Here is a 27,837-nt window from a genome sequence, read left to right as displayed (position 1 = left end):
TTATCAGTCCAATACAGCAAACACAAACTCATTTATAAAAGTGACACTGATTCATGGCAGAGCTCAAACAGAAATGATTCACACACTGTCTGACAAGTCTAAAAGTGTCAATACATTCATAAATGAAACAGATTATTAATATGAACAAGAAAAATACGTCTCATTCATAAGGTGAAACATGACCTTCAATCATCTTATACTATTCACATTAATTAATATTATAAAATCTAAATTATATTATCAAAATAAATTAAAATAAATAATTCATATGTAATAAATAAATAGAAAATAAAAAATTGTAAATCATATATATTGACCTTTTGTCCCTCAGCACATTAACAACAACCCTCTACTGGTGAAAGTCATTTTCCATCCAGATGTCAGTCCACACTTACAAACAGCAGGATTCAGCTGAACAAAGCTTGAAGACAGAAACAGAAACATACAGGAAGACTTTCCAGAATACATTTTGTGAGTTTAGACTCAAAACATCTACTTCAAGAGTTCAATAATTTAACAAATGTGGACCAAAGACAAAGGTTTATAAAACAGGGGATATTCAATCAGGATGATATTGAGTGATGTTTGGTGGACAAATTGTGCTTTTTGATGAAACCTAAGCTTTCCCGTTCTTTTATATGTTGGGAGCCAAACTAATAACAACTTCCACAAGTGCAACCTGAAGCCTCCACACTGAAATAATGACATGTTCATTAGTTCTGGATTTTTACTGAAGGGAGAGTAAATATAATGCATCTGAAGAACATGTTTTAGGTTAGGTTAGGTAGTTACTTTATTAATCCCGAGGGGAAATTTTTTTCGCTACAGCAGCATACAGGAAGCAATAGATAATAATCAAATAATAGAAAGCAATAAAATAGCAGTAAAATAGCAGTAAAAATATTAAATATAAATACATTATTACAAGGTAATTAAGCTGCAAAATATTGCAACGGCCTGGGTGACATGTTCAGTTCAATGTTGAAGTGTTGATTCTTGTTATTACTGTATTTAGATAAGTTATGAGACCTGTAAGTCATCCCTGTACCGATGACAGTGAACAGTGTGGGACAGCCGCCTGTGATTGGCCAGGAGCCAAAGAGGGAGGGGCCTTTATAATTCTGCACTGTTTACTTTCAGTTTCAAACCAAGATCACCTGAACGTCATGTAGGTCACCTTTTTTAAGATGCTATATTTTGGGCCCGAGCACCGAGCATCGGTGCGAAAGCCCTATTGTTTTTCGCAAAGATGTAGAGATTGAAGAGAAGAACTGTTGGTGGAGACGACAAGCGCAGGGCAGAGACATGCAGCTCCATGACGGGACATCTGCAAAAGAAAGAAGAGAAACTATGTGAGCGAGGGAACTGAATGGAGACAAAAAATAATAACAAGAAACTATGGGAGAGAAAAAGATGGTGAGGTATGAGTGATCTCTCTTGATAAATCCCGTCAGTACTCTTGCTGCAGCATTTTGGATCAGCTGCAGGGTTTTTAATGAGTAATTTGGACATCCTAACAACAAGAAATTACAACAATCTAGCCTGGAAGTAACAAACGCATGGATGAGTTTTAGTAGAAACACTTTTTTCCCCCAGCACAGCACTTCAGCCTGCACTTAAGACCTCCTCTTGTCCCTCCCACAGGAGGTCAGTGTCAGTGGCAGCTTTGAGTTTCGCTTGAGAGGAGGCGGTTCAAAAACAAACACTCCACAAGTCCAAGAAATACAAACGCTGGTAAGTTGCTGCCGCTTCAGTTTGACTTGTACACTTATTCTTTAAAAGACTGAGCCAAGGAACAACAGTGTTACTGAGGAGTGTAACCTGATGCCTGTGTGTGAGTGTGTCTGTTTTTTTTCTTTTTTATGACGGAGACAGAAAACCATAGCGTGAGAAGGAGATAGAGATCTACACATTGCACAAGCAAAACTCTCCTGCGATTGTGTCTGTTGTTAAAAAGGGGATGAAGCTCAGAAGTGTTTTAACAGATCTTTAGAAGAGTCAAGCGGACTGACAGAACTCACAGCAGCACACGTCTCCTCCACTTCACAGAAACATAATGCAGAGTGTTTAGTTAATCTATCAAGTGTGCTGGTACAAAACAGAAGTGGTAACGGGCAGCAAGAAAACCCTCAAGTTCCCCATATTTACCATGACGTCAGGCCCTGAACCAGCGAGTCTGAGCAGAGCAGCTGCAGGTCTCTGTTCTCATGTCAGGGGTTTGAGACTGCTGCATTGACTTTAGACATGACCATGAAAATAACTTAATGATCACAGAAAAATGATCACAGCTGAAAAACCATCACTTTACTCACATGACTCTGAATGCTATTTTTAGGAGATATGAGCAGCTGTTCCTATCAACTGACCAAACAGCTCGAAGGCCAACAAAAGTTGTTACTTATACTTTTGTTTCTAAAATTTTATCTCACCGTGACTTGTGTTAACTTCAAATAAATCGTGTAACTCTGAGAAATACACTTATTTACTTTCTTGCTGAAAGTTCTGAGAAAACTGATTTCGCTTTTAAAACATTGAATATGGTGGCTATGTACAGCTGCATAAACAACATTTTGTCATAATTATAAAGGCCTTTTCAATTCCCACAAACAAAGAAGTGTCAGAACAATTATCATATAAAAACAGTAAAACAATAAAAATCCACCTTGTAGAGACAGAAGAGCCTAAAATCAAATCGCTGTAAACTCAAATTAAAAATGTACCTCTTTTAAAAAAATGTCCAGGAAATTAACAGTCAATTGCATCATCAAAAAGTGTAAATAGAAAAAGAATGGCGTAGTGTTAAATATTATTTTGTAGAATTAACAGATTACAGAACAACTGAAATTCAATAATTTGTTTAGGAGCAGCATGCTCATGCTAATTTAGCAGCAAAGCCCTGTTGTATTTACGGGTTTAAAATGTATTCTTTAAACTGTAAAATGTAAAATTGGTTATGTAAAGTTGTCTACGCACGTATTTTCTTACAAAATTCTTCTGGCACCCACAGCTGCTGGGAGCTTTTTACAGTCTTGAAAGTCTTTGTAGTTTATTTGTTCTTGTCATCTTTTCGATTCAACGTGTCTTTTTCACTGTTCAATATTTGAATATGTCAGCTCCTACTGATCTTCTACTTTCTATTAGTTATTTTCTCCAACAGATTCATCAGTTGAACTTGCACGAGTTTCCTGAGGGAAATGAAAAGCAGCATTTCTTTCTTTACAATATAAAAAGTGAAAATGAAACATTAACAATTGCACAACATACTTCTAATTTAAAAGTTGCATTCAAAATGAATTATTACAGTCAAAGCTGAAACATTTGAGGTTTCAACAGTTGAACGTTACACTTATCCACCTCGACCTAAACAATATTGAAGGTTTTGTTTAGCTGTACTTTCCATCAGGAGCAACATCTTTACCATCAGTAATCACTCTGGCTGTCTTTCTGGCTTCCTCTGCTGCTTATCATAGAGACAACAAACAATAAACAGTGGGTTGGTGGGCGGAGCCTGTACAACCGCAGATGAGAAACACGCAACTCAGAACCAAAGATACAATACCTTTAAAAATGTCCTTCTGAGGGATTAATAAAGCATTAATCTATCTATCTATACCTGCAGAAAAAGCACAAAACTCCTCCTCTCACTCTCAACAAGATGATAATTATTTGATTAAGTGTCCTAATAAGAACATTCATTTGCAGAGTCCATAACTGACCTTCTAAGATTATAATTCAGGCTCATATTCTGTAAAACAGGAAGCGCAACTGTTAATGCTGAGTCAGTCAGGAAACAGGATGACTCAGTCCTGATTATAAATAACAGATTCTGAGTTTTTTTTGCAGTTAATGTTTACGCCCGACAAACATGATTCATTGATCTGGTGACTCCATAACTGTTGCACAACCTACTTTTAAACATTGAGTCACAAAGCTTTCATGGGTCGACTGTGTGCTTCTTATATTTGTGTTGCAAGTTTGCTGAAATTAAAAGCTGAATTAGTGTAAGTGTAACCAGAATAATTCAATCTGGGATCTTAATGATTGTTTTGGAACTATGTTACTGTCTCCTTACTGTCGACAGGTTGTCACATGGCCGTTTTCCTCTGTACACAGAGAAGTGCTAGGAGAGTCAATCTTTTCCTTAATATATCATCTTTGTTAATCCATGCATGAGATCGATAGAAGTGATCGTCCATGTCTCAATAGAGGATGTTTGTTTTCCCGTCGTCTGTGCTTCGGTATGGTAGGAGTTGTGAGCAGGAAAAGATGAATCAGATTCCGCTAAAGAAAAGTGAACAACTTTAAATTGAATGTTGAACGACGAGCCATTGAAGAGCTGCAGTTTCACCAACAGATCCTTAGAACTTTGAACATTTGATATCCTGGTGAGTTTATTGAAGTTAGGACATTTGAGAACTCAACTCTTTCTTTTATACTTTTTTTCAATTTCATTTATTCCTGAGATCTCAGAGGTTTTTGATTTTCATATTACCTGCTTGGACACTTTTTGATGTGTGTAACTATTAATTTGTTGTAGTATTGTTATTACATTGTGTTCTCATTAAACCTGTTGTTGTAAGTGTAATTCGGGGTGGATACTTGTCTGTGCAGCAGCCAGACGAGTGATCGATTAACCAGTCTCCTCATTGAACCTGGATGAGATTTGATAATTCCCCCCTTTTCTGTCTATTCTGCACTGTCTCTAAAGCAACAGCTGCACGGGGGTTACATAAGGATTACACAGCGGCAGCTGGTGCAAACATTTTTGACCGTTTTAAGCAGTCAGAGGATTTACACCTGTCCTGTCCAGGTTTGATGTGTCAGTGTTGAAAGGTTTGAGACTGCCAGTGTTGCCTGGATGGAGAAGACGTTTTCATAAATCTTTCGAAGCTGAAAGTGGGTTTAAACAGACTTTAAATGGGATATCTTAACACCCTTTCACAACAATAACTGGTCAATAACTGTGTTGTTAGAATTGTCATTTAAGTGTTTGCCAGCACAGCATTTTACATAGTAAAATGACATAGTTGTTGAATATAACCTGTACTCATCAATTCTTGTTATACACTTATATTACTGTGGCACAAAAATAATAGCGGGGATCCTTTAAAAAGTAATGCCATGAAAAGTTTTTATTTATCACTGAACTTCATAAAAAGACGTCCGCTCACAGCTTCAGTTTTCTTCTCTGTGAATAAAGTCCGGCAACTCGGCTAGTATTAGCGTTCGCTCGCCACTCTGAAGGGTGGACCAATCAGTGACCAGTATATGTGGTTAGGAAAGTTTGTCCCGCCCCTCCTTCACTACGATTGGACGGCTGGTGGCAGTGACGAGCGCAGTGTTAATGTTTTTCAACGTTCAGCGCTCAGGGCAGAAAAACGCTCGGCACCTCCTCAAGGTACTTAAAGCAAATTTAAAAATGGCTGACACGAGTATGGTAGTCTGGTTTCGGCACATGCTGATTGGTTAAAATGAAGCCCCTCGGCCTGTTAAACAGGAACTTTTCTCTTCCTTTAAACAGTAAATATGTCATTTAGTCTGATTGTCCTTTTTGTCTTCTCACTTCTGATTACCTTCTCTCGCAGCTCTGGACTATGAGGTCGTCTTCGCTCCTCCTGCTCTTCTTCCTCGCCGGTGTGAGTGATGTTCACGGGCGTTCAGATTTTAGAATCTGTGCCTTCAACCTGCATCACTTCGGGGACTCCAAGTCCAAGAAGAGTGATGTCATGCAAACTCTCGCCAGGGTAAGACGAACACTGAGATGGGTTTTTGGGAGGCTGTGGCTCAGACAGTAGAGTGGGTTGCACACTAATCAGAAGGTTGGTGGTTCAATCCCCAGCTCCTCCTGTCCACATGCCTAAGTGTCCTTGAGCAAGACACTGAACCCTAAATTGCCCCCAATGGTGTACCATCGGTGTGTGAATGTGCTCCTGATGGCAGCACCTTGCATGGTGATCTGTCTTATTAGTGTGTGAATAGGAAAACTATGTTAAAGCACTTTGAGACCGAAAGGTGATAAAGCGCTATACAAGTACAGACCATTTAGCTGCAAAGTTTTCATATTTAACACATTTTCAAAAAAGCCCTTAAATTGCATTTACTTTACTTTACTGTGTATAAAGGGTAACAATGAAATACTCGTTGGGTGGTAAAAGGACGAGGGACGAGGGAGTAAAGGGGTAATAACTTTGTGCTGAAAATGGACTTGGAAATAAATGACGGGCTACTTTCAAATTACTGATCCTCTGTTCTGTAATTACAGGCTACAATAATGTTGTTACTGGGCTACAAGACAGGAAAAATGTGGTTAACTATGGTATCAAATGCTTTTTGGGCTGCCGTAGATTTTAAGAGTTGCAATACTGCTGAGTGGCAGCACCGTATTCAGCTCATCTAATACATCCTCGGCTCACTAGCACGGTACTCAGAGCAAATCACAGAGTTAGCATCCTTATTCCTAACATGCAACGTTCATGTCTGTTTTGTTTGTTTCAGATCATCACTCGCTGTGACGTGTGTTTGCTTCAGGAAGTGAGAGACATTAAAGAAAAAGCTATACCGCTGCTGCTCGACCGTGTTCAAGGGTGATCTATGTTCATGTTGTGTTTACGTCACTTTGGAGGACTTGACATTCATTTTCTCCGGACGCTTACCTCTACCAACCGTTTCCAAAAACTCATCTTACCTTGATCTTAGATCGATCCTTAAGTCTTTATGGTAAATTTTAATGATTTACAGCGTGGGGACTTGATTTTTGCTTCCAAACAGAAGGTGCTTCCCCACGAATGGCTGTTTAACACAAGAATTTTACCATTTGTTCCCCTTTTTTTCCTTATAGTCTATTTGGCAATCAGAACATTTTCAGTGCACCCTCTTTTGTCTCTGAATAGCTGAGGGTCTCTTACCCAGTCCACTTTTGGCCCCGTTTCGAGGTGTCGGTTGGTATTTGCTCACCCGCCTCCACCAAGGGGGGGTCTGTGAAGGCTGATGGGACATCGACAGTAAGACCTGAACTGTTATTGCAGCAACCAGACACAAAGAGTTCTGGTTGAGGCCAGCAGGATCGATGATTATCCTTACAAGACAAGCACTGCAGTTTCACTATCAATTGATGTAATGCATTCCCTCGTTCTTTACCCTAACCGTAACCATCACTGCCAAATGTCTAACCTTAACCCTTAACGTAACCCCGACCTAAACGTAACTGTAACCTTTAACCATCAAAACCAAGTTTTAATTGGTTTTAATTTCAAATCTAATTTTGGTCTCCACAGTGACGGGTTGGTGTGGACTCAGGCTTAAGTCCACACACACACACACACACACACACACACACACACACACACACACACACACACACACACACACACACACACACAGAAAACAAGTCCCTCTTTTCACACTAATATTAATAGCTTCTCCCACTTGTCTGTCTGTATCTCTTCAATATTCAGGTACGACACTCGGCATGAGTATAAATCTTTGGCCAGTGAGCGACTGGGCAGGTCGGACTACCAGGAGCAGTATGTGTTTGTTTACAGGTGAGCTGAACTGTGTGTGCCACTTTACATCTCCACACACCTAAATGTTAAGACTGAGTACAGACGGTAATGTTTGTGTCTACTCTCTGTATCTGCATGTGTGCAGGGCTGACAGAGTGACAGTCACTGGCCAGTATCAGTACCCAGATGATCTCCATGGAGACGTAGATGCTTTTGCAAGAGAGCCTTTTGTTGTCCGCTTCAGAGCCCCCATGACAGGTCAGTTTTCTAAACCATCCAAGATCATGAAAAAGCCTGCTGATGTTTTGGGATATAAACAGATCTCCCTGCGTCCTTCCTCCCTCCCTCTGACCCATATCTATGTCTCCAGCTATAAAGGAATTTGTCCTCATACCTCAGCACACCACTCCAAGCAACACCACTAAAGAGCTTGATGCACTGTATGATGTTCTACAACGTGTGAAAAAGATGTGGAGAACTGAGGTAAAGTCTCATTTTGTTCGTGGTAATCACAGCGCTTTTAAAATAACAATTAATTCATATTTTTTAAGTCTCACCATGACGGTTGGTGTGTGCATGTGTGTGCAGAACGTGATGCTTCTCGGGGATTTCAACGCCGACTGTGGCTACCTCGCCAAGAAGAACAGGAAGTACGTTCGCCTGATTACAGAGAAGGACCTCTTTTGGCTCATATCAGATGACACTGACACCACTGTGCGATCGAGCACGTCCTGCTCCTACGACAGGTGAACTCACACTCCTCACAGCCTGGTCACGTCACAAAACCTGCAGTTCCACCTACAGTCAACCAAAAGGTTTCGTTGGACAAATGTTTGTGAACTTTCTAAGAAACTAAAAGGTTCTTTTAAATTTGTGTTTCCATGGCAGAACCTTCAAAGGTTCCTAAAGGCAAATTAGTCAGCTGAAATTTCAAAAAGATACACTTGCAAATTTTGCAAAACAATGATGACCTTAACAAAAGTTGGCAGACTTTCTAATTCTCACGTCATATTTTGTCTGTGTCTTTCTCTGCATAAATGCGTTAGGTGCGTACAGTTGGTAAACCTTCATAGAATTTTTCCTGAAGCTTCATATTAATCAAATAATTAATTGACAAATTTGTAATTGACAAAATTAAAAGTTTTCAGTTCCAGGATTAAAATAATAGTTGTTGTGAGACAATCAGACTGTATATAAAAGTGGATGGAGCTTCAGTGTTCTAAAAAAATGAGGCCGAGTGCCTCAAGCAAAACAAAATGGCCAAAATTGTTTGTACAAGCGCCGTTTTTACGACCCACATTTACATTTCATTGTTAAGGAACCTGTCGTGGTCGAGTGAGACTGCATTTGATATGATGAAATGAATTTAATTTGCAGCAAGATTACTTTGTCTTTAATTCTTGTGAGACCATAACTCTTTAACATGCTTTCACAGAAGAAACATAATGTGTGGTTTTGGTCCGTTGTTCCGACAGGATCGTTGTGAACGGGGAGACGTTCAACAGAGCAGTTGTTCCTTCTTCAGCCAAACCATTCAACTTCCAAATGGAGTACCAAATGACAGAGGATCAGGTAACAGCCCTGTGTGTGTGTGTGTGTGTGTGTGTGTGTGTGTGTGTGTGTGTGTGTGTGTGTGTGTGTGTGTGTGTGTGTGTGTGTGTGTGTGTGTGTGTGTGTGTGCATGTTTATTGAGGTATGACCCTGCACAAGTGTAGATCTACACCTAACACGCATTTGCACTGATACACACTTTGAGTGCATATAAAAGCAGCAACAGAAATCCAGAAGATTTTGCACAAGAGAGGTAAAGAGAGGGCAGAAGGAAAGAGGGTGGGAAGGAGGGAAGGAGGGAGGGAGGGAGGGAGATCAGTCATTCATAGCTGCTCTCTCTCCACATTCCTCCCCCCTTATATGGACAAAACTACTGGAGCCCATCTCTCCATCTCTTTACCACACACACAAATACATGTGGGGTTGGCAAGGTAACTTTTTGAATGTAATAGTTAGTTAAAATGCAATAACTAATGTAACTATTTTAATTACTTCATCAGAGTAATACGACTTATTACATTTAATTTTCTCTTTGATTCATTTTCTAACAAATGTTTTCAACTGGAACAAAAAGCTGAACAGTTTAAAAACATTTAAACCTCACAACAGAACTCAACACTGGTTACTGTCAAACTATAAATACAAGTTCTTCAATTTAACTTGAATTGAGACTGGACAGTTTTGATTTTAATGCTCAAGCAACAAAAACAAATCAAGAAGATGTAGATCACAAACGACTGCAGTAAAATGTCCCCAAAACCTCAAACTAAATCTACATTCAGCTCAACTCATGTTGAGTGATGACAGAACTATTAACAGGGCTGTGTTCTCTTTATATTGTTTTGACAATGGTTCTTGAACGCCTCTTTTTCAGTCCCTCTTCGTCTTATCCCATGACATGGCCGACCCCCTCGGCAATGTTGCAGAGTGATTTGATCGGCAAATTCAAACAAGAGAAACTAATCAAAAAACAAGACTCAGAGTTTGAGCGCATACAGCCACATTTTTTGAGCGTGTCTCGACGTCGGCAGAAGGCAGTCCTGAACAGAGAAAAAATGCAAAGCAGCCGAATGACTCATATTATGTTTTGTGCTCTGATTCAACACTGAAACACCTCCTCAGTGACCTGAAACTCAAAGTCTTTATTAACGTTTAGCCAAAAATACCATCGGTCTCTGACCTTAACAAAAGTTCTTTTGTTGCCTTGAACTGATCACAGCTGGGAGTCTGGATGTGTACACACATGATCATCCACGCCTGCTGACTTTCATGCAGTTCACGCGTGTGTCACTTCTTTAAACATATTTCAACTGGTAATTATGTGATATCTAAACATAACTGGGAAAACAACTGAATTGTAAAGATGTAAATGTAAAAAAAAACAAAACAAAAAAAAAAAAAATCTGACAAACTGATCTAAAAATATGCACAAAAAAAAAAAAAAAAAAAAAAAAAAAAAAAAAAAAATCCCAAATCAAACCCAAACTCAGTTCTATAAATGCTGACTTGTCTTTCTGTGTTTTTCTTTCAGGCACTGGATGTGAGTGACCACTACCCGGTGGAGGTCCTGCTGAGGGTCACTGACTCCAAAGCTTTCAGCGGTGCGACTTCCTGGATATTAACTGGAACGAGCAAAACTGCATATGAGAGAACACATCGATCAAAGTTCTTGACTTTGTCTGTCCTCAGTTATCTTGTCTCCCAAATGTTGACATAGTGGTGGAATGTTAAAGCTCCTGGATGAGAGAGAATCTCAGGACGAATGAACTGTAAAGAGAACTTCATGGTTTCCCTGTAGGGAGTCCAACCTGCCAAATATCACGACGAAAGAGAAAAATTCAACAAAGCTTAAACCTTGCCATTTTTTAATTCACCGTATGCACAATAACGTATCAAACAGATTTGTGTGTTAATGATTCATTGCAGCTCCTTTAGTTTAGAAAAGTTGGGCCTTTTTAAAAAAATGTTGTTTGTTTCTCCTAAATTGTTGTATTCCTGTTTTATTTTGTATTTATTTCCTATTTTATTTTGAAATCAATCACCCCTTTGTTCATGTATGTTTTCATGTTTTACTTTTCTGGTGTATTTTGTAGTGAGTCATCTGTTTTCATCCAAATGTATTCTGCTTCCTGCCTTTGTGTTCGCTTCTTGACAGTTTCCTGCCGTGTCCGCCAATCACGGAGCCAAAATACACCAAATCACTTATTTAAAAAAATGACCATCAGATGTTTTAATAATAAAAATAGTTATTGCTTGCAGCCCTACAGGCTTTCTGCAAATAAATATTAAAACATTTCATCACGTTTTCTGTGTTGATTACATCACAAAGACAAAAATAAAGCAATCACCCCGATTTAAACTCCACTAGATATAGTACAGACTAGTTCCTCACCAAAACCTGAGGTCAGATTGAGCAGACCTTTGATTGGTAACCCTCGAGTCATTAATAGGAACAAACTCTGCAGGTCCCACCGGTTTTATCATCTTTCAGCTCATTGTTTTGGTTTTACAACTGAACTGTCCGATCGTCAGCCTGGTTTCCAGCAGCAGCAGACAGCTGTTTTTCATTAAAAAAAAAAAAATAATAAAAAAAAGCTCCTGTACACCACCAGCCCAACAGATACAGCCGGACACTGGCTGGTGAGCATATTGGAGCGTTTACCAGCTAAAGACCTCCCGCATTTTTGCTTATTAATATTCTATTTCTGCTGAACATTTACAATATTCCCCCTTTTTATAGATGGTTGCACAAATAAAATGTAAATAATGCAGTTTTAATATTACACTCTGCAAATCACTTACATTTCTGAAGTAAAAGCATAAAAACCTGAAGATGGATACATGGGACGAAATGAAAAGTGTAGTATAAAAATGATCAGTTTGTTCAATCAAAGTAGTAATTTGGATTTTGAAATGTTTGAATAAATTATATAATTTCAGGGACGTCCCGGGTCAACGGCACCCAGCTCAACAGGAGCCATCAGGCCATATTTGTTTTCAGTGATCATCACATTCTGTCCTTGAGCCACAGTAATAAATACTGAGGGTCTGTGTCAACCACCACCAGTCTGAAGCCATGCTTTACCTCAGCAGCACACTCTGTAAGTAAACTGGTAAATTAAATACTTTCATAAGGTCCCTGTATTATATCACACTGAGGTTTGAGGGTTAATTAGGACAAGAACAGTGTAAATGAATGGATTCATTTAAAAACTCATTAGATCTTTTTATATTGGATTATTACATAACTTGAAAGTACTTTTTCTTTTTCAGTGTTGGCAGCAACCTGTCTGCTTGTAAGCACAGGTAAACCTCTGTGTGTAACTGCATTCTTACATTTTTTACACATCTGTCTTTATGTTTAACTAATACTTTCATATGTGTTTCATAGGTGCAGAGATAACTACCACCTGTGGACCCCATGTCCACCGCCTGAGCTGTGGTAGGATCAAGTGGTTTTTTTTTTTACCACACTAGCTGGGATTTGCTCTGAATGGGTCATTTCAGTTTTTAAATCCCCTACTCAATTTTAGTCCCTTCATAAAAAATACAGTATAACTTCAAAATGTCACAGAGTACATTGTGTGGGGAAATGTAGTTCCTCCTGCAAATAAGTAACATATAAACACAGGGAGAAATAAGTGATGGGATGTAATTTGTGCTTTACATAAGTATAGTTTCTAGGTATTTACTTATTATATTTTTACTTCTCTTTATTTCTGAGGGAAATACAGTGGTGTGAAAAAGTGTTTGCCCCCTTCCTGATTTCCAATTTTTTTTGCACGTCTGTCACACTTAAATGTTTCAGATCATCAAACAAATTTAAATATTAGTCAAAGATAACACAAGTAAACACAAAATGCAGTTTTTAAATGAAGGTTTTTATTATTAAGGGAGAAAAAAAAAATCCAAACCCACATGGCCCTGTGTGAAAAAGTGTTTGCCCCCTCCTGTTAAAACACAACTTAACTGTGGTTTATCACACCTGAGTTCAATTTCTCTAGCCACACCCAGGCCTGATTACTGCCACACCTGTTCTCAATCAAGAAATCACTTCAATAGGACCTGCCTGACAAAGTGAAGTAGACCAAAAGATCCTCAAAAGATAGACATCATACCGAGATCCAAAGACATTCAGGAACAAATGAGAAAGAAAGTAATTGAGATCTATCAGTCTGGAAAAGGTTATAAAGCCATTTCTAAAGCATTGGGACTCCAGAGAACCACAGTGAGAGCCATTATCCACAAATGGAGAAAACATGGAACAGTGGTGAACCTTCCCAGGAGTGGCCGGCCGACCAAAATTACCCCAAGAGCGCAGCGACGACTCATCCGAGAGGTCACAAAAGACCCCACAACAACATCCAAAGAACTGCAGGCCTCACTTGCCTCAGTTAAGGTTAGTGTTCATGACTCCACCATAAAAAAGAGACTGGGAAAAAATGGCTGCATGGCAGAGTTCCAAGACCAAAACCACCATTGAACAAAAAGAACATTAAGACTCGTCTCATTTTTGCCAGAAAACATCTTGATGATCCCCAAGACTTTTGGGAAAATACTCTGTGGACTGACGAGACAAAAGTTTAACTTTTTGGAATGTGTGTGTCCCATTACATCTAGCGTAAAAGTAATACCGCATTTCAGAAAAAGAACATCATACCAACAGTAAAACATGGTGGTGGTAGTATGATGGTCTGGGGCTGTTTTACTGCTTCAGGACCTGGAAGACTTGCTGTGATAAATGGAACCATGAATTCTACTGTCTACCAAAACATCCTGAAGGAGAATGTCCGGCCATCTGTTCGTGACCTCAAGCTGAAGCCAACTTGGGTTCTGCAGCAGGACAATGATCCAAAACACACCAGCAAGTCCACCTCTGAATGGATGAAGAAAAACAAAATGAAGACTTTGGAGTGGCCTAGTCAAAGTCCTGACCTGAATCCTATTGAGATGCTGTAGCATGACCTTAAAAAGGAGGTTGGTGCTGGAAAACCCTCCAATGTGGCTGAATTACAACAACTCTGTAAAGGTGAGTCGGCCAACATTCCTCCACAGCTGGAAAAGACTCATTGCAAGTTATCGCAAACGCTTGATTGCAGTTGTTGCTGCTGAGGGTGGCCCAACCAGTTATTAGGTTTAGGGGGCAAACACTTTTTCACACAGGGCCATGTGGGTTTGGATTGTTTTTCTCCCTTAATAATAAAAACCTTCATTTAAAAACTGCATTTTGGGTTTACTTGTGTTATCTTTGACTAATATTGAAATTTGTTTGATGATCTGGAACATTTAAATGTGACAAACATGCAAAAAAAATAAGAAATCAGGAAGGGGGCAAACACTTTTTCACACCACTGTATATCTATATTATTTATTCTTTTACATTTCTTCAACCTCTTTAACATACAACCACTTTTTTTTACTAAAAATAAACTAAAAGCTTGGAAACCCTTTGTTTACTGACTCGTGCTGCAAAAGTAATTTTCTGTAATTAAAAAGTAATGAACTACTGTTGTGGTATTGATATCTTATAATTGATTCAGAAAGGGCTGTTATCATTCAAAATACCCATATCTGGACCAGTGAGTGTTAACTAAAAGGTCCATTACAGTCATGCATTAAAACTATGAATTAAATATTCTGCTTTCCAATAAAAAAGTTGATAAATCTGCCACGTTGTCCCTAAACCCAGGACTTTGTGGGCAGTTGCCTGCTTTTGCTCGGTTGGTGATGCAGCCTTGATTTTGTGCTTCTTTTCTGAGTGTCTCTTTCTGTGGTGTGTAACAGAAACTGGAGTCATCAGAGTGCAGACGGCACTGTACGGACGAGCAAACGGCGAGACCTGCAGCGGAGGGAAAACTGACGCAGAGCTCGCCAATACTGCATGCTCACTGGAAGGTGCTGATGACATCATCCAGACAAGGTACACATGTGGAAGAATAAGCCTGCCTGCATTTCTTAGTGGTGAATGTCACCGGGTTGATGTGCTTTTGCACTACTTTCTTTCAGCACAAAGAGGTAAGAGTTTGTTGGTTCCCTTAGTCACTGAAACAGTGTTTCATTACTCCTCAAAAGTGATAAATCAAGATCAATTCTCTCATGTATCTGAAGCCTTTAATATGTCATAAAATGAAGCAAAAGAGATAAACTATTGCTGATTTTACAAAGATCATTGTAAAATGGCCCAGGACCAAGGACAGTAAGCGTACAAAAGGTTATAAATAACTGGATTAAAGTGAAATCTCAAACCAACTAATTTCTTTAATTAGCATCACACATTTCTTCAACTTGTAATCAATCATTCTGCCTATTTAAATGGAGAAAAGTCATTCTGCTGTTTGATATCATCATGTGCACCACAACAAACATGGACCAGAGGAAACAGAGGAGAGAGTTGTCTGAGGACATCACAAAGAAAATTACAGACAAGCATGTTCAAATTATTGGCTTTAAGACCAAACAGCTTAATGTTGCTGTGATGACAGTTGCAAATAATGTTAACAAGTTTAAGTTCCATGAGGTGATAATAGTCAAACTGCCTGGATGCAAGAAAAGGAAAATCCACCCCAGATTGAACAGGATGGTGGTAATGGCAGACAAAGAAACAACAAAAACTTCCAAGTAAGTATAAGCTGAATTTCAAGGGCTCGCTATCCATTTTTATGGCATTATGCGTCACTTTTTGAGTGACAGTGGAAGACTTCACTTTTGAAAGAAAAACATAAAAAATAGCCAGGAATGAGGTCAAATGCATACGATGATTCTGGGAAAATGCTGTCTGGAAAGATGAGACAAAATGGAGCTGCTGGAAAGTCACATCAGCTCGATGTTTACAGACAAAAAAAATGAAGCTTTCCGTGAAAAGAATACCTGCTGTGAAACGTGGAGGAGGTTCGGCTCTGTTTTAGGGCTGCTTATCTGCATCTGGCTCAGGGTGCCTCGAGTCTTTAATGAACGATAATGAAATCTCAAGACGATCAAGGCATTCTGGACTGAAACATGCTGACCAGTTTCAAGAAGCTCTGCTTAGTGTCGAGGGCTTTAGACTACGGTGGAAACACAGATAACCAAGAGCTGAAGGACCTTTCAGTTCCTTGGAAAGTTCCCAGACCTTCGTCCTCAAAACTTGGTTCTAGGAACTTTTAGTGGCAACGTGGCTAAAGTTTCAGCTCATTGATTGTGCGATTGTGAGAGCCAGCAGCTGTTTTCAGAGAAAAAGCTGTGACACATGACACAGTACCTGTTAGAGACAAGCTGGTGAAAACACTGGAGCATTTAGCAGCAGACAGCTGGTTAGGACTCTAAGCAGTTGGTTGAGACCAAAAGAAGAATTCTATTCATCAAGTGGACATGAATACAATTTCAAGCATTATTTTGGTTACAGTTTGTCGTGTTGTCCCAATAAATAAGAAGTTGTGGGATTAAGTTTTGTTGTATTTGTTGTAAACATGCCAATTATGTCTTGAGATAAAGCCATGAGTAGAAGAAAGAAAGATGTAATTTTCCTGTTGGTCTTTGTGTTCTCCCTGCAGGTGTAATGGCAAGAAGGTCTGTGAACTAAACAAAAGCATCTTTCCAACGGACCCCTGCAGCGACACTTTTAAATACCTGGAGACCACCTACATCTGCATCCCAGCAAGTCAGTCGCATGTCTGCACCAAACATGGAGACATAGATTCAGATGTGTTTCAAAAAAGCTCCATCTAATGTGATTCATGTTGCTTTGACAGCTCACCTCATAACCTGTGAGCACTCGATGGCACACCTGAAGTGCGGTAAGGTCACATTTTGCATTGACCTGATTGTTTAATCCTTTCAAAACAGCATTATCAGAGCATTTCCTTCTATCGTCGATAGGCGATGGCCTCGTGATATCTGTCTTAGGTGCTGATTTTGGACGTCGCGATGAGACCACTTGCTCCTTTAAGAAGCCTAAAGAGCAGATCACCAACGTCAGTTGTTCGAACCCCACTAAAAAAGTTGCTGAAAGGTACAATTGCCTGCTCTTTGTTCATTTTAAATTAACCATTTATAAACTTTATTAGTCGTTTTAAAACGTTTTAACAGTTAAAGCTGAGCCCAGATTTAATTTGCTCCGATGCTCACATGCTCTCATGTCGTTGCATCCACAGGTGTAACTTGAAAGAGAACTGCACCATGAGAGCCAGCAGCTCAGTGTTTGAGGACTCCTGCGTCGACACTTACAAGTACCTGGAGGTGTCGTACGTGTGTGTGAGTAAGTAGCTGGAAGGGAGAATATCACATGGTGAATGATATAAGGTGAGGAGGAAGCAGGGATGTGGGGGTACGGACAGAAAACAGCTCAAACATCCCTCAATGATACCACCAATAAAATGCTGCAGTCTTAAAGAAGGTTCCATCAATGTTGAAGCTTTCAGTTATTTGCATTTCTCCTTGATTTTGGGCCTAAAAGAAAATAGGAACGGTTTTATTTTTTACCTGTGCTGGTTTAAAGGAGCCATCCTGCCATAGCATAACAGTTTGTGTATGTGTGTGTTTGTGTAGTGTGTGTTTGTGTAGTGTGTGTGTGTGTGTGTGTGTGTGTGTGTGTGTGTGTGTGTGTGTGTGTGTGTGCTAAGTCACTTAAATTTGACATCTAACATAAAGTCTTTCATCTGTTCCCTCACAGATCCTCCGTCTTAAAGGAGATCATGTAATGAAATCTCAGCATCACAGTGAACACGCACTGAATAAAAACATTCAATTGAAAAAAAAAGTGTCTCCTTGTGATTAACGTCCAGCTCAAGAAATGTTATTCATAAAAAAATATTTGTATAATTAACACAGATTTTTTTGTTTAAGTTTTTAAAGGACATTTAAGACTTTTGTCCACGTGGCATCTTGGAGACGACACGTGTTTAGTTACAGGAACTCTGTTTCAGGTTTTGTTTATTTTATCAGTCCAATACAGCAAACACAAACTCATTTATAAAAGTGACACTGATTCATGGCAGAGCTCAAACAGAAATGATTCACACACTGTCTGACAAGTCTAAAAGTGTCAATACATTCATAAATGAAACAGATTATTAATATGAACAAGAAAAATACATCTCATTCATAAGGTGAAACATGACCTTCAATTATCTTATACTATTCACATTAATTAATATTATAAAATTAATATTATAAAATCTAAATTATATTATTGAAATAAAAATAAATAACTAATTAATATATAATAAATAAATAGAAAATAAAAAATTGCTAATCATATATATTGACCTTTTGTCCCTCAACACGTTAACAACAACCTTCTACTGGTGAAAGTTATTTTCCATCCAGATGTCAGTCCACACTTACAAACAGCAGGATTCAGCTGAACAAAGCTTGAAGACAGAAACAGAAACATACAGGAAGACTTTCCAGAATACATTTCGTGAGTTTAGACTCAAAACATCCACTTCAAGAGTTCAATAATTTAACAAATGTGGACCAAAGACAAAGGTTTATAAAACAGGGGATATTCAATCAAGATGATATTGAGTGATGTTTGGTGGACAAATTGTGCTTTTTGATGAAACCTAAACTTTCCCGTTCTTTTAATGGTGATGAATTGTCTGTTTGTTTAAATAAACTTTCTGCACAATTAGACTTGAAAGTATGTCCGTGTCCATTTTTGGATTTACACTCATCTGTGTGTCGATGTGGTTGTGGAGGCTTGTCTTTGGGGAATCTAGGGAAGGAAACAGCTTCTCTATTGGCTGAGAGGGTCAATGAGACTTTGTCTTGTTGCACACAGATCTGCCCTTTATGAATCTACACTTTGTACTTTCAGTTACACACCAAGATGATCTGAACGTCATATCGGTTACCTTTTTTTTTTTTACCTGCTATATTTTCATATTTATTTCGCGCCAAAAGTTAGAATTACAATGCAACTTAAAGTAATCCGAGTGCTGTGACGTGGACAGGTAAGTTCCTTGATTTGTGTTATTCATGTTATTTGGTAACATCTACAAACAGCCTTAACACACAAAGATCAGTGTGTTGTTGAGTTCCTGGTGAAAAATACAATAATGTTCCAGTTCATACGATGTGTGTGTTTTTTTGTTTTTTCTGTTTCGTAATGTTCATACAAAAAGTATTTCCTCATACGCAGCAGCTGTTAAAATGTTCACGTAAAATAGATGAAAAGAGTTTTAAAAACGGTTTCACTTCGTGTACCTGCAGAGTGAAGCAGCTCTTAATGCAGAAATAGACTTTAATCCAGAACAAGTCGTTGTACAGACATGAACAGTGAACGTTGTGGATCAGATCAGAGACCTCAATGATCCAGTCCCGACGGACCACAATGATTCCTTTGTTTTACATCTCTGAGTTTTGTCTGTATCTGTATATTGGTTTGGTTCATGACGTTTTCCAAGTGAGAGAACAACTGTAACTGACAAAGAACTCTCAAGATATCTATCAGTCATAAAGATTGGATGAAGTTTGAAAGTTGGAGTTGTAATAATGTGAACTTTGATCAGCTCATTGAGCTAAAAACAGATTTATGTTGACGAAGAGAAAACAAAGTCAGCAACTTGAAACCTGCTCTGTAGCTTCATGTTAACTATTTCAAACCTGTCAGCTGATCTCTTCCTCACAGTAAACATGTTTCCTGGTTAGTGCAGCTTTTATAATGTCTGTTTGTTTCCAGATGTTGTCCTGATGTTCTGGATTGTACAACCCAACTCATACCAAATCTGAGTGAAGTTCTATCTTCAGTCCAAGAGAACTTTCATCCTGCTGTACAAAATGATCTGGAGAAGAAAACATTTGACTGCTGCAACGTTTCTGGTAAAAAACTGTTCACAGCATAAAATTACAGGAAGCTGGTTTTTAATCAAGTAGTAATTTATAGATTGCATGATTCCTCCTGCAACATTTCTGACCGTTTACAAAATCAGAAATATCCTTTTCCTGTCTGACTGGTCTTTATTTCAACTAAGATTTCACTGAGACAAAAACCCTTGTTGTTACTCTTCTCCTAACTGGATTGTGATTTAAGAAACTTCTCAGAGCAACTCTTGATTGAGGAAAGGACAGAAACCCTTATCTTAGTGAGGAGGTGTGGTCGACCCCGTTGCTAGGTGACACGTACTTTTAAAAGATGTGATTGATCAAAAAAGAATGGACGATGACATCCAGTGGAAATAAAATGAACTGCAAATTATGAAATTAGACATCAATTCTGCTCATCAGGTCTAGTGAGAGAAGGTGTGGCAGGTTAGAGTGTGGAAGAGTTGATGTGAGGACATATTCCAAAAATAGTTCTGTTTGAACTTCTGAAATATATTTTTCTGGTGGTGGGAGGGGGGGGGTTGATTTGTTAAATTGTACAGTGGTTAAACCTTCAGGAAGTCATGTTTTCAGTTGATAAACCAAGAGCTCAAAAGTCAGCTTCATTCTTGTTTTGTATTCTGAGACTTCCCTCTGATGAGACAGTTGTTTATTTCTGGACATGCTGTAGATTTATGCAGCTCAGCAATCCAGCAGAATTCAAACAGCACATTCAGTAAGATTTAGTGGGCTGTCTGAATGAATGGTGTATACTGGAAACACTGGTGTACCTCCACTCCACTTTAACAGATGCAAACTACCTGCTTTTTGCTGAGATTCAAATTCTCTGCATTTACATATTGATTAATACGATAACTTCACTCTTCTGACTCAGATTGGGAACTTCTAATTCCCATTTTAGCGTGTTGTGGTTGTAATTATACATGATCATCATGTTTCTTCAGGAGTTCTGAGCACATTTATTCACAGTTTTAAACTTGCCTGTGATTGATTTGGGCATGTGGATAAAAATTTAAAAACTGTTAAAAATAGAAACACACACACACACACACACACTGGTTAGTTAGTTGGAGGACTATTTTGTATTTAGCAACCATTTGCACGTAGTGTTGCAGTTTATATCAGACTATCATAACAACTACATGTTATACAGTATTAGTTGGTCTCATGCCACAGATTTGTGCACTTTTACAAAAGTCCACAAGTTCAAGAGATCAAACAGTGAAACTGTTTTCTTGTTGTTGAAGATTAAACTGGACAAAATGATCATAATCAGTAAATCCTGAACTGGAAAGTAAAAACAATTGTTCTTTGGTCATTTTGCTGTTCAGTTGTCTTCTCTTTCTTCCCTCCAGATCTTCAGTCTTCCTGTCCCCTCATCTTCTCCCATCAGGTCTCCTTTTCTTTCCTCCATCAGTTTCCTCTTCCACTTACTCTCCATGTTCTTCTGGTCGTATTCACAATGATTCTTAGAATCCTCTGAGAGCTCCTAACTGGATTGTGATGGATTAATGGGCACAGAATGGACGATGACATCCAGTGGAAATAAAATGAACTGCGTCCCAATATGAGGCTGTGAAAGTGGGTTTTTGATATTTCCACTTTCATTTCAGCCTTTATTGTGTTGAGAGGGAGAAGTGAGCGTCTCCAAGGAAACCGACTACAAACATCATCACTGGACGATATCATTTATAGCGTTTCATTAACGTGCCGTCATTCAGTGTTTGAAGAATAATCCTCTGACCTCGCTGTACTTCTGCAGTTTTCTCCTCTGATCAAGAAATTCTTCAGCCTCTGAAAAGTCCTCCTCCCTGCTCCGAACAGTTGTTCGCCATCTTGAGGGTCAAGATGTTTTGTTTTGTTTTAGTCTGATGAATCTTTGTGAATACGTCCCCTGGTTGCTGCAGTGACTTCTTATGGTCCGTTTCCTTTTTTCTGCCTCCTGCTTGTCTTTATTTGTCGTGTCTTTAATTTTGCAATTGGAATCAAGCTGCTCTTTTTTTCAACTGAGATTTCACTGAGACAGAAAGAACCCTTGTTTTCCCTTTTCACAGATACTTGTGATGAAAGTCTTCAGTGGTCTCACCATCACATGTCATCCAGCTGAGTATCTCATCTGGGATAAATGCTGTCCTAAATGTCTGTCTGGTAAGATCCAACTGAATGCTGAAGGGTTATTTCACTTTGCTCATTATACAATGCCTATAAAAAGTATTCACCCCCTTGGATGTTTCACCCTTTTGTTGCTTTTATACATGAAATCATGGTTAACATAATTTGGATTTATTCTTTTTTACAAGAATTTGCAAAAAAAACAAAAAAAAACAAAAAAAACCTAATATCAAAGTGAAAACAGACTTTTACAAAATAATGTCAAATTAATTAAAAATATACAAGGTAGAGTAAATGATTGCATAAATATTCAGCCCCTTCAGGTCAGTATTTCGTAGATGCACCTTTTGATGCACCAGGCACCTTTGTGTCTGTGTGGATTTGTCTCAATCAGGCTGGCACATCTGGACACCACAATTTTTCTCCATTCTTCCTTGCAAAGCAGCTCAAGCTCTGTCAGGTTGCTCAGGGATCAGGCGTGAACAGCTCTTTTCAAGTCCAGCCACAAATTCTCGACTGGATTGAGATCTGGGCTTTGACTTGGCCACTCCAGAACATTCACCTTGTTGTCTTTGAACCATTTCTGTGTATCTTTTGCTGGATGCTTGGGGTCGTTGTCTCGCTGGAAAATAAATCTTCTCCCAAGTCGTAGTTCTCTTGCAGACTGAGTCGGATTATCCTCCAGGATTTGGCGATATTTTTCTGCATTCATGTTCCCCTCTACCTTTACAAGCCTTCCAGGGCCTGCTGCTGAAAAACATCCCCACAGCATGATGCTGCCACCACCATGCTTCACTGTGGAGATGGTGTGTTTGTGGTGATGTGCAGTGTTTGGTGTTCGCCAAACATAGCGTCTGTCTGATGGACAAAAAGCTCAATTTTTGTCTCATCAGACCAAAGAACCTTCTTCCAATTGACCTTGGAGTCTCCCACATGCCTTTGGGCGAATTCCAGGCGAGATTTCATGAGCTTTTTTCAACAGTGGCTTTCTCTTTGCCATCTCCCATACAGCTTCGACTGGTGAAGAACCCAGGCAACCGTTGTTGTATGTACAGTCTGTCCATCTGAGCCACTGAAGCTTTTACCTCCTTCAGAGTGGTCGTAGGTGTCTTGGTGGCCTCCCTCACCAGTCTTCTTCTTGCCCGGTCACTCAGTTTGTGAGGACGGCCAGCTCTGGGCTTCTCTGAGTTGCTTGAAGTGTTATCTTGTCTTCATGTTGCAATTGTAGCATGAATACTGATGAACCAGAGAGTGGACCTCCCAGACAGGTATTTTTATACTACAATCACTGGACACACATCAACTGCACTCAGGTGATCTCCATTTCACTAATTGTGCCACTGCTGGCATCAACTAGCTGGACCTCTGTTGAATTAGGTCAGTCACTTTAAAGGGGGTGAATATTTATGCCAACACTTATTTTACACTAACAATTTTTAATTAATTGACATTAATTTGTAAAAATCTGTTTTCACTTTGACATGAAAGAAGCTTTTTTTTGGTGCAAATTCTTGTCAAAAAAGCAAAATAATATTGACCATGATTTCATGTATAAAAGCAACAAAAGGGTGGAACATCCAAGGGGGGTGAATACTTTTTATAGGCATTGTATATGGTGTCTTTCTGTTATGCTGTAAGTGTTAATGATAATTATCAGACTTAACTGTTTGTGTTTAGATCAGTGGAGTCAGTGAAGTTTCACTGCTCTCTGCTGCTGCTCTTCATGTTCACAAGAGAAAGTTATTGGGGGACAACATCCATCTAACTAATCAACGTTTTCTTTTTTTTAATGTTTATTCATATTTAAAATAATTATTTTCAACAGGAAGTCGTGTTAAAATTCATTGTACCGAGTTCCGCAGCACTTCATGTCTGCCCTGCATAGAGGGAACCTACATGGATAAACCTAATGGATTATCACAATGTACTCTCTGCACAATCTGTGATGCAGGTAAATATCTGTTCATATTTTATAATCATTTGAAAGAGAAAAATCAAATGTCCACTGGTTGATACGTACAGTACCAGCAGTTTAAATCAAATCCAGACAAGTCATTTATGCAGATGTTTCCCATGAATTCATCATTTGGAGGAGTTATTTTATCACATTTATTGAAGAAGTTGTAAACACTGAAGGTGTCTTATAGATAGAAAAAGCAGCATGTAGCTCTGTAGCAGATACAAACAGAATAGAGGTTTTCTAACTGTGTTTAACCTCCATGTGTGTTGACAGGTTCTGGTCTGAAGGTAAAGAGGTCATGTACAGTAACATCAGATACAGTTTGTGAACCACTGGAGGGATTCTACTGTACTGACTCTACAGAAGGCAACTGTGCAGCAGCAGAGAAACACACAACCTGTCAGCCAGGACAATACATCAGCCAGAAAGGTTGGTTTTCTTGGACTGACTTTTAAGAATATATTATATATACTGAGCTCAAACGTGCCAATGATTAATGATGATTAATGATTACAGTAAGACTGACCTGGCCTTGATCTTGAACCAGCAGAGTTTTCACATGAAACGTATGGTTGGACAAAAGATTCTTTTGTGGCGCTTCCTGCCACATCTTTACTTCCATCAGAATGGAGTTTGCTCAGTTGTCCTTCAATAATGATATCTAGTGATTACAGTCTGGTACTTCTATTTACCTAAATGCTGACTGACTGTTTCTCTTATCCAGCTGTCAGACAGTCATCCAATCTGCTCATTACTTGTCATGTAAAACTTTGAATCCTTTCATGCAGCTGTATATCATGTGTGTTTGTGCAGGAACAGCCTTCAGAGACAGTGTGTGCTCTGACTGCACTGATGGAACATTTTCAAATGGGACATTTACATCTTGTCAGCAACACACACAGTAAGTGAAGCTTCACATCAGACATGGACACATTTGATTTCTTGAAGCAGCAGTTAATTTGTAATATCTGTATATTTTCCTGTAAAATCTCCTTCTGTTATTCCAGATGTGAAACAATAAACCTTCAGTTGATAAAAGAAGGAACAACTTCGATTGATGCTGAATGTGGAGAACCAAGTTCAAATGTGGCAGAAATTGTGATCAGCTTCTTCTCGGCGCTTTTTTGATTAACTGGTTTATGTGGATTCACATTTTACTTTTACATGTCTAAAAGCTAAGATTTGCATTTATGAAAATTATTTTGTTTTTTTTCATGATGTGGACTAATATTTTTTTATTGGTTTTGTTGCTATAGACAAAAGAGGAAATGCAGTCATTGTAATCGTGGTAGGTTTGTTATCACTGTAATTTACTCTTAATTTGCTCATTCATAATTCACTTTAGAGTTTAAATGTTTTTCCTCTGTTCATTTTTGCATTTGATGTTAGTTTCAGGCAAGCAGGAATGTCGGAAAACTTATTACGTCCCTTTACAAACACGCCTGAAAGTCCTGGATAGAAAATCACTACAGTATCATCATTGTGTACGTTTGAAATAAAACATTTTAAGCTTTGACAAGTTGTATTTAGATATCAGTTTCATGTATAATAATTAATAATGCTGCTCCTCCACTGGATGTTTGTAATTGTTCTCATTTTGAAAATAATGCATTTTGCACAAATATATTTATTTGACTAAATCAAACTTTCAGTGTCATGCAGAACATATAGAGAAGGAAAAAACAGTAATGATTAGTACAGCAGTGTTCCGTCTGAGTTGTCCATTGTTAAGCCGCAAATGAGCTGCGGACACAGTGACTTCATTTCCTTACGCGAATAACAAGGTCTTTTCATTCTTTTCCTTTTATCTTTATTTTACGCAGCAAAAAGTTAACTGAAAACACAAAATAATAAACTCTGTCACACGCTAGAAAAACGGAACGCTCCCGTGCCTAATGCAGCTCTCTGTTTGGCACCTGCTGCCGTCATGATGTCATTATACCACAAAAAAGAGGGCACGTCATATTTTACATGTGTTAGTTCCTGCACAATGAGCATAATTCAGAAATTAAATTACTAATATTCTCGAAACTCAAATGAACTAATAATACAATTGTGGCTCTTGCATATCCGGCCCCTAATGTTTAAGCATGAAGATTAAACCATTACAGAACAACTTAAATTCTAAGAGCCATCAACTGAACTAAATATCAAACTAAACAAATATTCATAAATCTAAGTCTTCTTTATCAATCTTCTTCACATTTCTTCATCATCTGATCTTCTTATGTTCACATTGCTTCTTGCAGCACATAGTTTATGTACAGGTCTCTCCAGCGTGCTGGTTTGGTCTGCAGCTTCACTCTGCGTACAGATCCACTGGAGTCAGATATGGTTTGGTTTATTCTTCCCATTATCCATGTGTTTCGTGGTGACAAACTGTCAACTAGTAGCTCCACATCTCCATGCTTGAAGTTTCTTTTCATTCTTGACCACTTTTTCCGCTCCTGGAGGAGAAGTAAGTATTCTCGAGTCCATCTGGTCCAAAATCGATCTGCGAGATACTGTACTTGCCTCCAGCGTCTCCTCGCATATTGATCGTCCTTTTTGAATGTTCCCCGTGGCTCGTTGGGTTGCACTTTCATCAGCAGCAGATGATTGGAAGTCAAAGGCTCCATGTCACGTGGATCATCTGATGGGCTAGTGAATGGTCGTCCATTGATGATACTTTCAACCTCACACATTAGCGTTTGGAGATTGTCGACAGTACTCCGGCCCTGTTTTACATCAAAGGGACCAAAATAATCTATGCCTACATTGGTAAAAGGTGGCTGATCTGGTATGAGGCGATCCTCTGGCAGAATGGCCATTCTTTGATCTCCCACTCTGCCTTGGAGTCTCCTGCAGACTGTGCATTTTGAGAGAAGCTTCCTGATGGCTGAGGTTGCTTGTGGAATCCAAAACCTTTGTCGTAACTGCGACAACATATAGTTACGTCCACAATGTCCAGTCTTTTCATGAAGATCCAGCAAGATGAGGGTGGCGACTCTGGAGTCTTTTGACAGAATTGCTGGGTGTTTGGATTTATCCAGCCATCCTCCTACTTTTAAGATGCCATCTTGCAAAGAGGGGTCAAGGCTGTACAGCTGACTGTTTCTCTTGACAGACCCACAACTGTAGAGGGCCTTCACTTCTTCAGGAAACCATTGTTTTTGACTGTGTTGAATGATTTCCGTTTCCACAGCCAACAACTGTTCCAAGCTCAGCGATTTCTTTTCTATGTCAGATTTGACCTTTTTCATTTGTTGCTGCATGAGTAATTCTAGTCTTTCTGGATCCTTTTTGACCTGATTAATGGAGTGCTGTAACTCTTTTGTTTTGTCTTTCAGGTAGATCAAAGTTTCCTAGGCTCTCAAAATCCATTGAACTGCTCTCTTCAGTCTGTCCCAACTTGAGTAATATTGAAGCAATTTGTCAGAGATGACACAAATTGTCTTTTTCTTTGGGTAGTACACCCCATGGTGAGGGACGTACCAGACCCTGTAGTGATCACAGTCAAGCTGTTCTTCAGGAACTTCAACAGCGTAGCCTTTATCCAGCATGCCTTTCATGAAGTCTTTGTAGTCTTCAAGAAAGACATCAATCTTTTTCCGTTTTCTCTTTAGGCTAGCAGTTTGCTGTTCTGCCATAAAGCGGGTACTCGGCATCTTAGCTGCTTCATGTTTCAACGGAAGTCCTATGCAGTAATGTCCATCCACAAACTTTTTTGTCTTTTGCACTGACAGCATAAACTGCTTGTCCTTTTGCGACATCTCTTCCTTCTATGAAAAAACAATGTTCTGCACTGTTGATATTTAGATTCTTCATCCTGCCACAGGACCATTGTGGGAGGATCATTGCAGATTCATCCTGTAGCAGGAGAACAAGCTCAGACAGCTTGCATGAGTCATTAAGAACAATCACTCACTT

At 39.0% G+C, this 27,837-nt stretch overlaps 3 protein-coding genes across 4 annotated transcripts; all 3 read left to right on the top strand.

Moving 5' to 3' along the window:
* The first annotated feature begins 1,160 nt into the window (after nt 1-1,160).
* On the top strand, nt 1,161-11,351 carry dnase1l1 (deoxyribonuclease I-like 1). 2 transcript variants are annotated; one of them, XM_069169255.1, is made up of 10 exons: nt 1,161-1,352; nt 1,645-1,734; nt 5,586-5,744; nt 6,496-6,584; nt 7,455-7,541; nt 7,648-7,760; nt 7,873-7,985; nt 8,091-8,248; nt 8,978-9,074; nt 10,585-11,351. In XM_069169255.1, the coding sequence occupies exons 3-10, from the start codon at nt 5,595-5,597 to the stop codon at nt 10,768-10,770; spliced, it is 993 nt and encodes a 330-aa protein (XP_069025356.1). In that variant the 5' UTR covers nt 1,161-1,352; nt 1,645-1,734; nt 5,586-5,594; the 3' UTR covers nt 10,771-11,351. The 2 variants fall into 2 exon arrangements, with proteins under 2 accessions (XP_069025356.1, XP_069025355.1); XM_069169254.1 differs by having other exon boundaries at nt 1,161-1,416.
* A 740-nt stretch (nt 11,352-12,091) lies between these two features.
* LOC138210226 (L-rhamnose-binding lectin SML-like) lies at nt 12,092-17,787 on the top strand. The gene is made up of 9 exons (XM_069169257.1): nt 12,092-12,154; nt 12,327-12,359; nt 12,445-12,495; nt 14,838-14,973; nt 16,583-16,689; nt 16,781-16,825; nt 16,908-17,040; nt 17,183-17,286; nt 17,701-17,787. Exons 1-9 carry the CDS (start codon nt 12,130-12,132, stop codon nt 17,712-17,714), a joined length of 648 nt encoding a protein of 215 aa, XP_069025358.1. The 5' UTR covers nt 12,092-12,129; the 3' UTR covers nt 17,715-17,787.
* Nucleotides 17,788-18,834: 1,047 nt separating this feature from the next.
* On the top strand, nt 18,835-25,447 carry LOC138210227 (tumor necrosis factor receptor superfamily member 14-like). Its single transcript, XM_069169259.1, has 7 exons — nt 18,835-18,985; nt 19,714-19,853; nt 21,911-22,004; nt 23,794-23,919; nt 24,202-24,357; nt 24,742-24,829; nt 24,936-25,447. Exons 2-7 carry the CDS (start codon nt 19,812-19,814, stop codon nt 25,054-25,056), a joined length of 627 nt encoding a protein of 208 aa, XP_069025360.1. The 5' UTR covers nt 18,835-18,985; nt 19,714-19,811; the 3' UTR covers nt 25,057-25,447.
* The last annotated feature ends 2,390 nt before the right edge of the window (nt 25,448-27,837 follow it).

The sequence above is a fragment of the Embiotoca jacksoni genome, unplaced genomic scaffold (assembly GCF_022577435.1).
Source record: "Embiotoca jacksoni isolate LCO1_2020_lvr unplaced genomic scaffold, fEmbJac1.0.p SCAF_43, whole genome shotgun sequence".
Taxonomy (NCBI): domain Eukaryota; kingdom Metazoa; phylum Chordata; class Actinopteri; family Embiotocidae; genus Embiotoca; species Embiotoca jacksoni.
Note: the sequence above shows the minus strand (reverse complement) of the source record. Positions and strands in the feature narration are given on the sequence as shown.

What these genes read in the sequence shown, in the direction of transcription:
- LOC138210226 (XM_069169257.1), top strand. Translation starts at nt 12,130, where the DNA reads ATGCTTTACCTCAGCAGCACACTCT. An exon ending in CTGTCTGCTTGTAAGCACAG is followed by an intron (nt 12,360 to 12,444) that starts GTAAACCTCTGT and finishes TGTGTTTCATAG; the next exon opens with GTGCAGAGATAACTACCACC. An exon ending in ACTAAAAAAGTTGCTGAAAG is followed by an intron (nt 17,041 to 17,182) that starts GTACAATTGCCT and finishes TTGCATCCACAG; the next exon opens with GTGTAACTTGAAAGAGAACT.
- dnase1l1 (XM_069169254.1), top strand. An exon ending in TCCAAGAAATACAAACGCTG is followed by an intron (nt 1,735 to 5,585) that starts GTAAGTTGCTGC and finishes CTTCTCTCGCAG; the next exon opens with CTCTGGACTATGAGGTCGTC. An exon ending in AAAAGATGTGGAGAACTGAG is followed by an intron (nt 7,986 to 8,090) that starts GTAAAGTCTCAT and finishes ATGTGTGTGCAG; the next exon opens with AACGTGATGCTTCTCGGGGA.
- LOC138210227 (XM_069169259.1), top strand. Translation starts at nt 19,812, where the DNA reads ATGATCTGGAGAAGAAAACATTTGACTGCTGCAACGTTTCTG. An exon ending in CTGTCCTAAATGTCTGTCTG is followed by an intron (nt 22,005 to 23,793) that starts GTAAGATCCAAC and finishes TATTTTCAACAG; the next exon opens with GAAGTCGTGTTAAAATTCAT. An exon ending in ACAATACATCAGCCAGAAAG is followed by an intron (nt 24,358 to 24,741) that starts GTTGGTTTTCTT and finishes GTGTTTGTGCAG; the next exon opens with GAACAGCCTTCAGAGACAGT.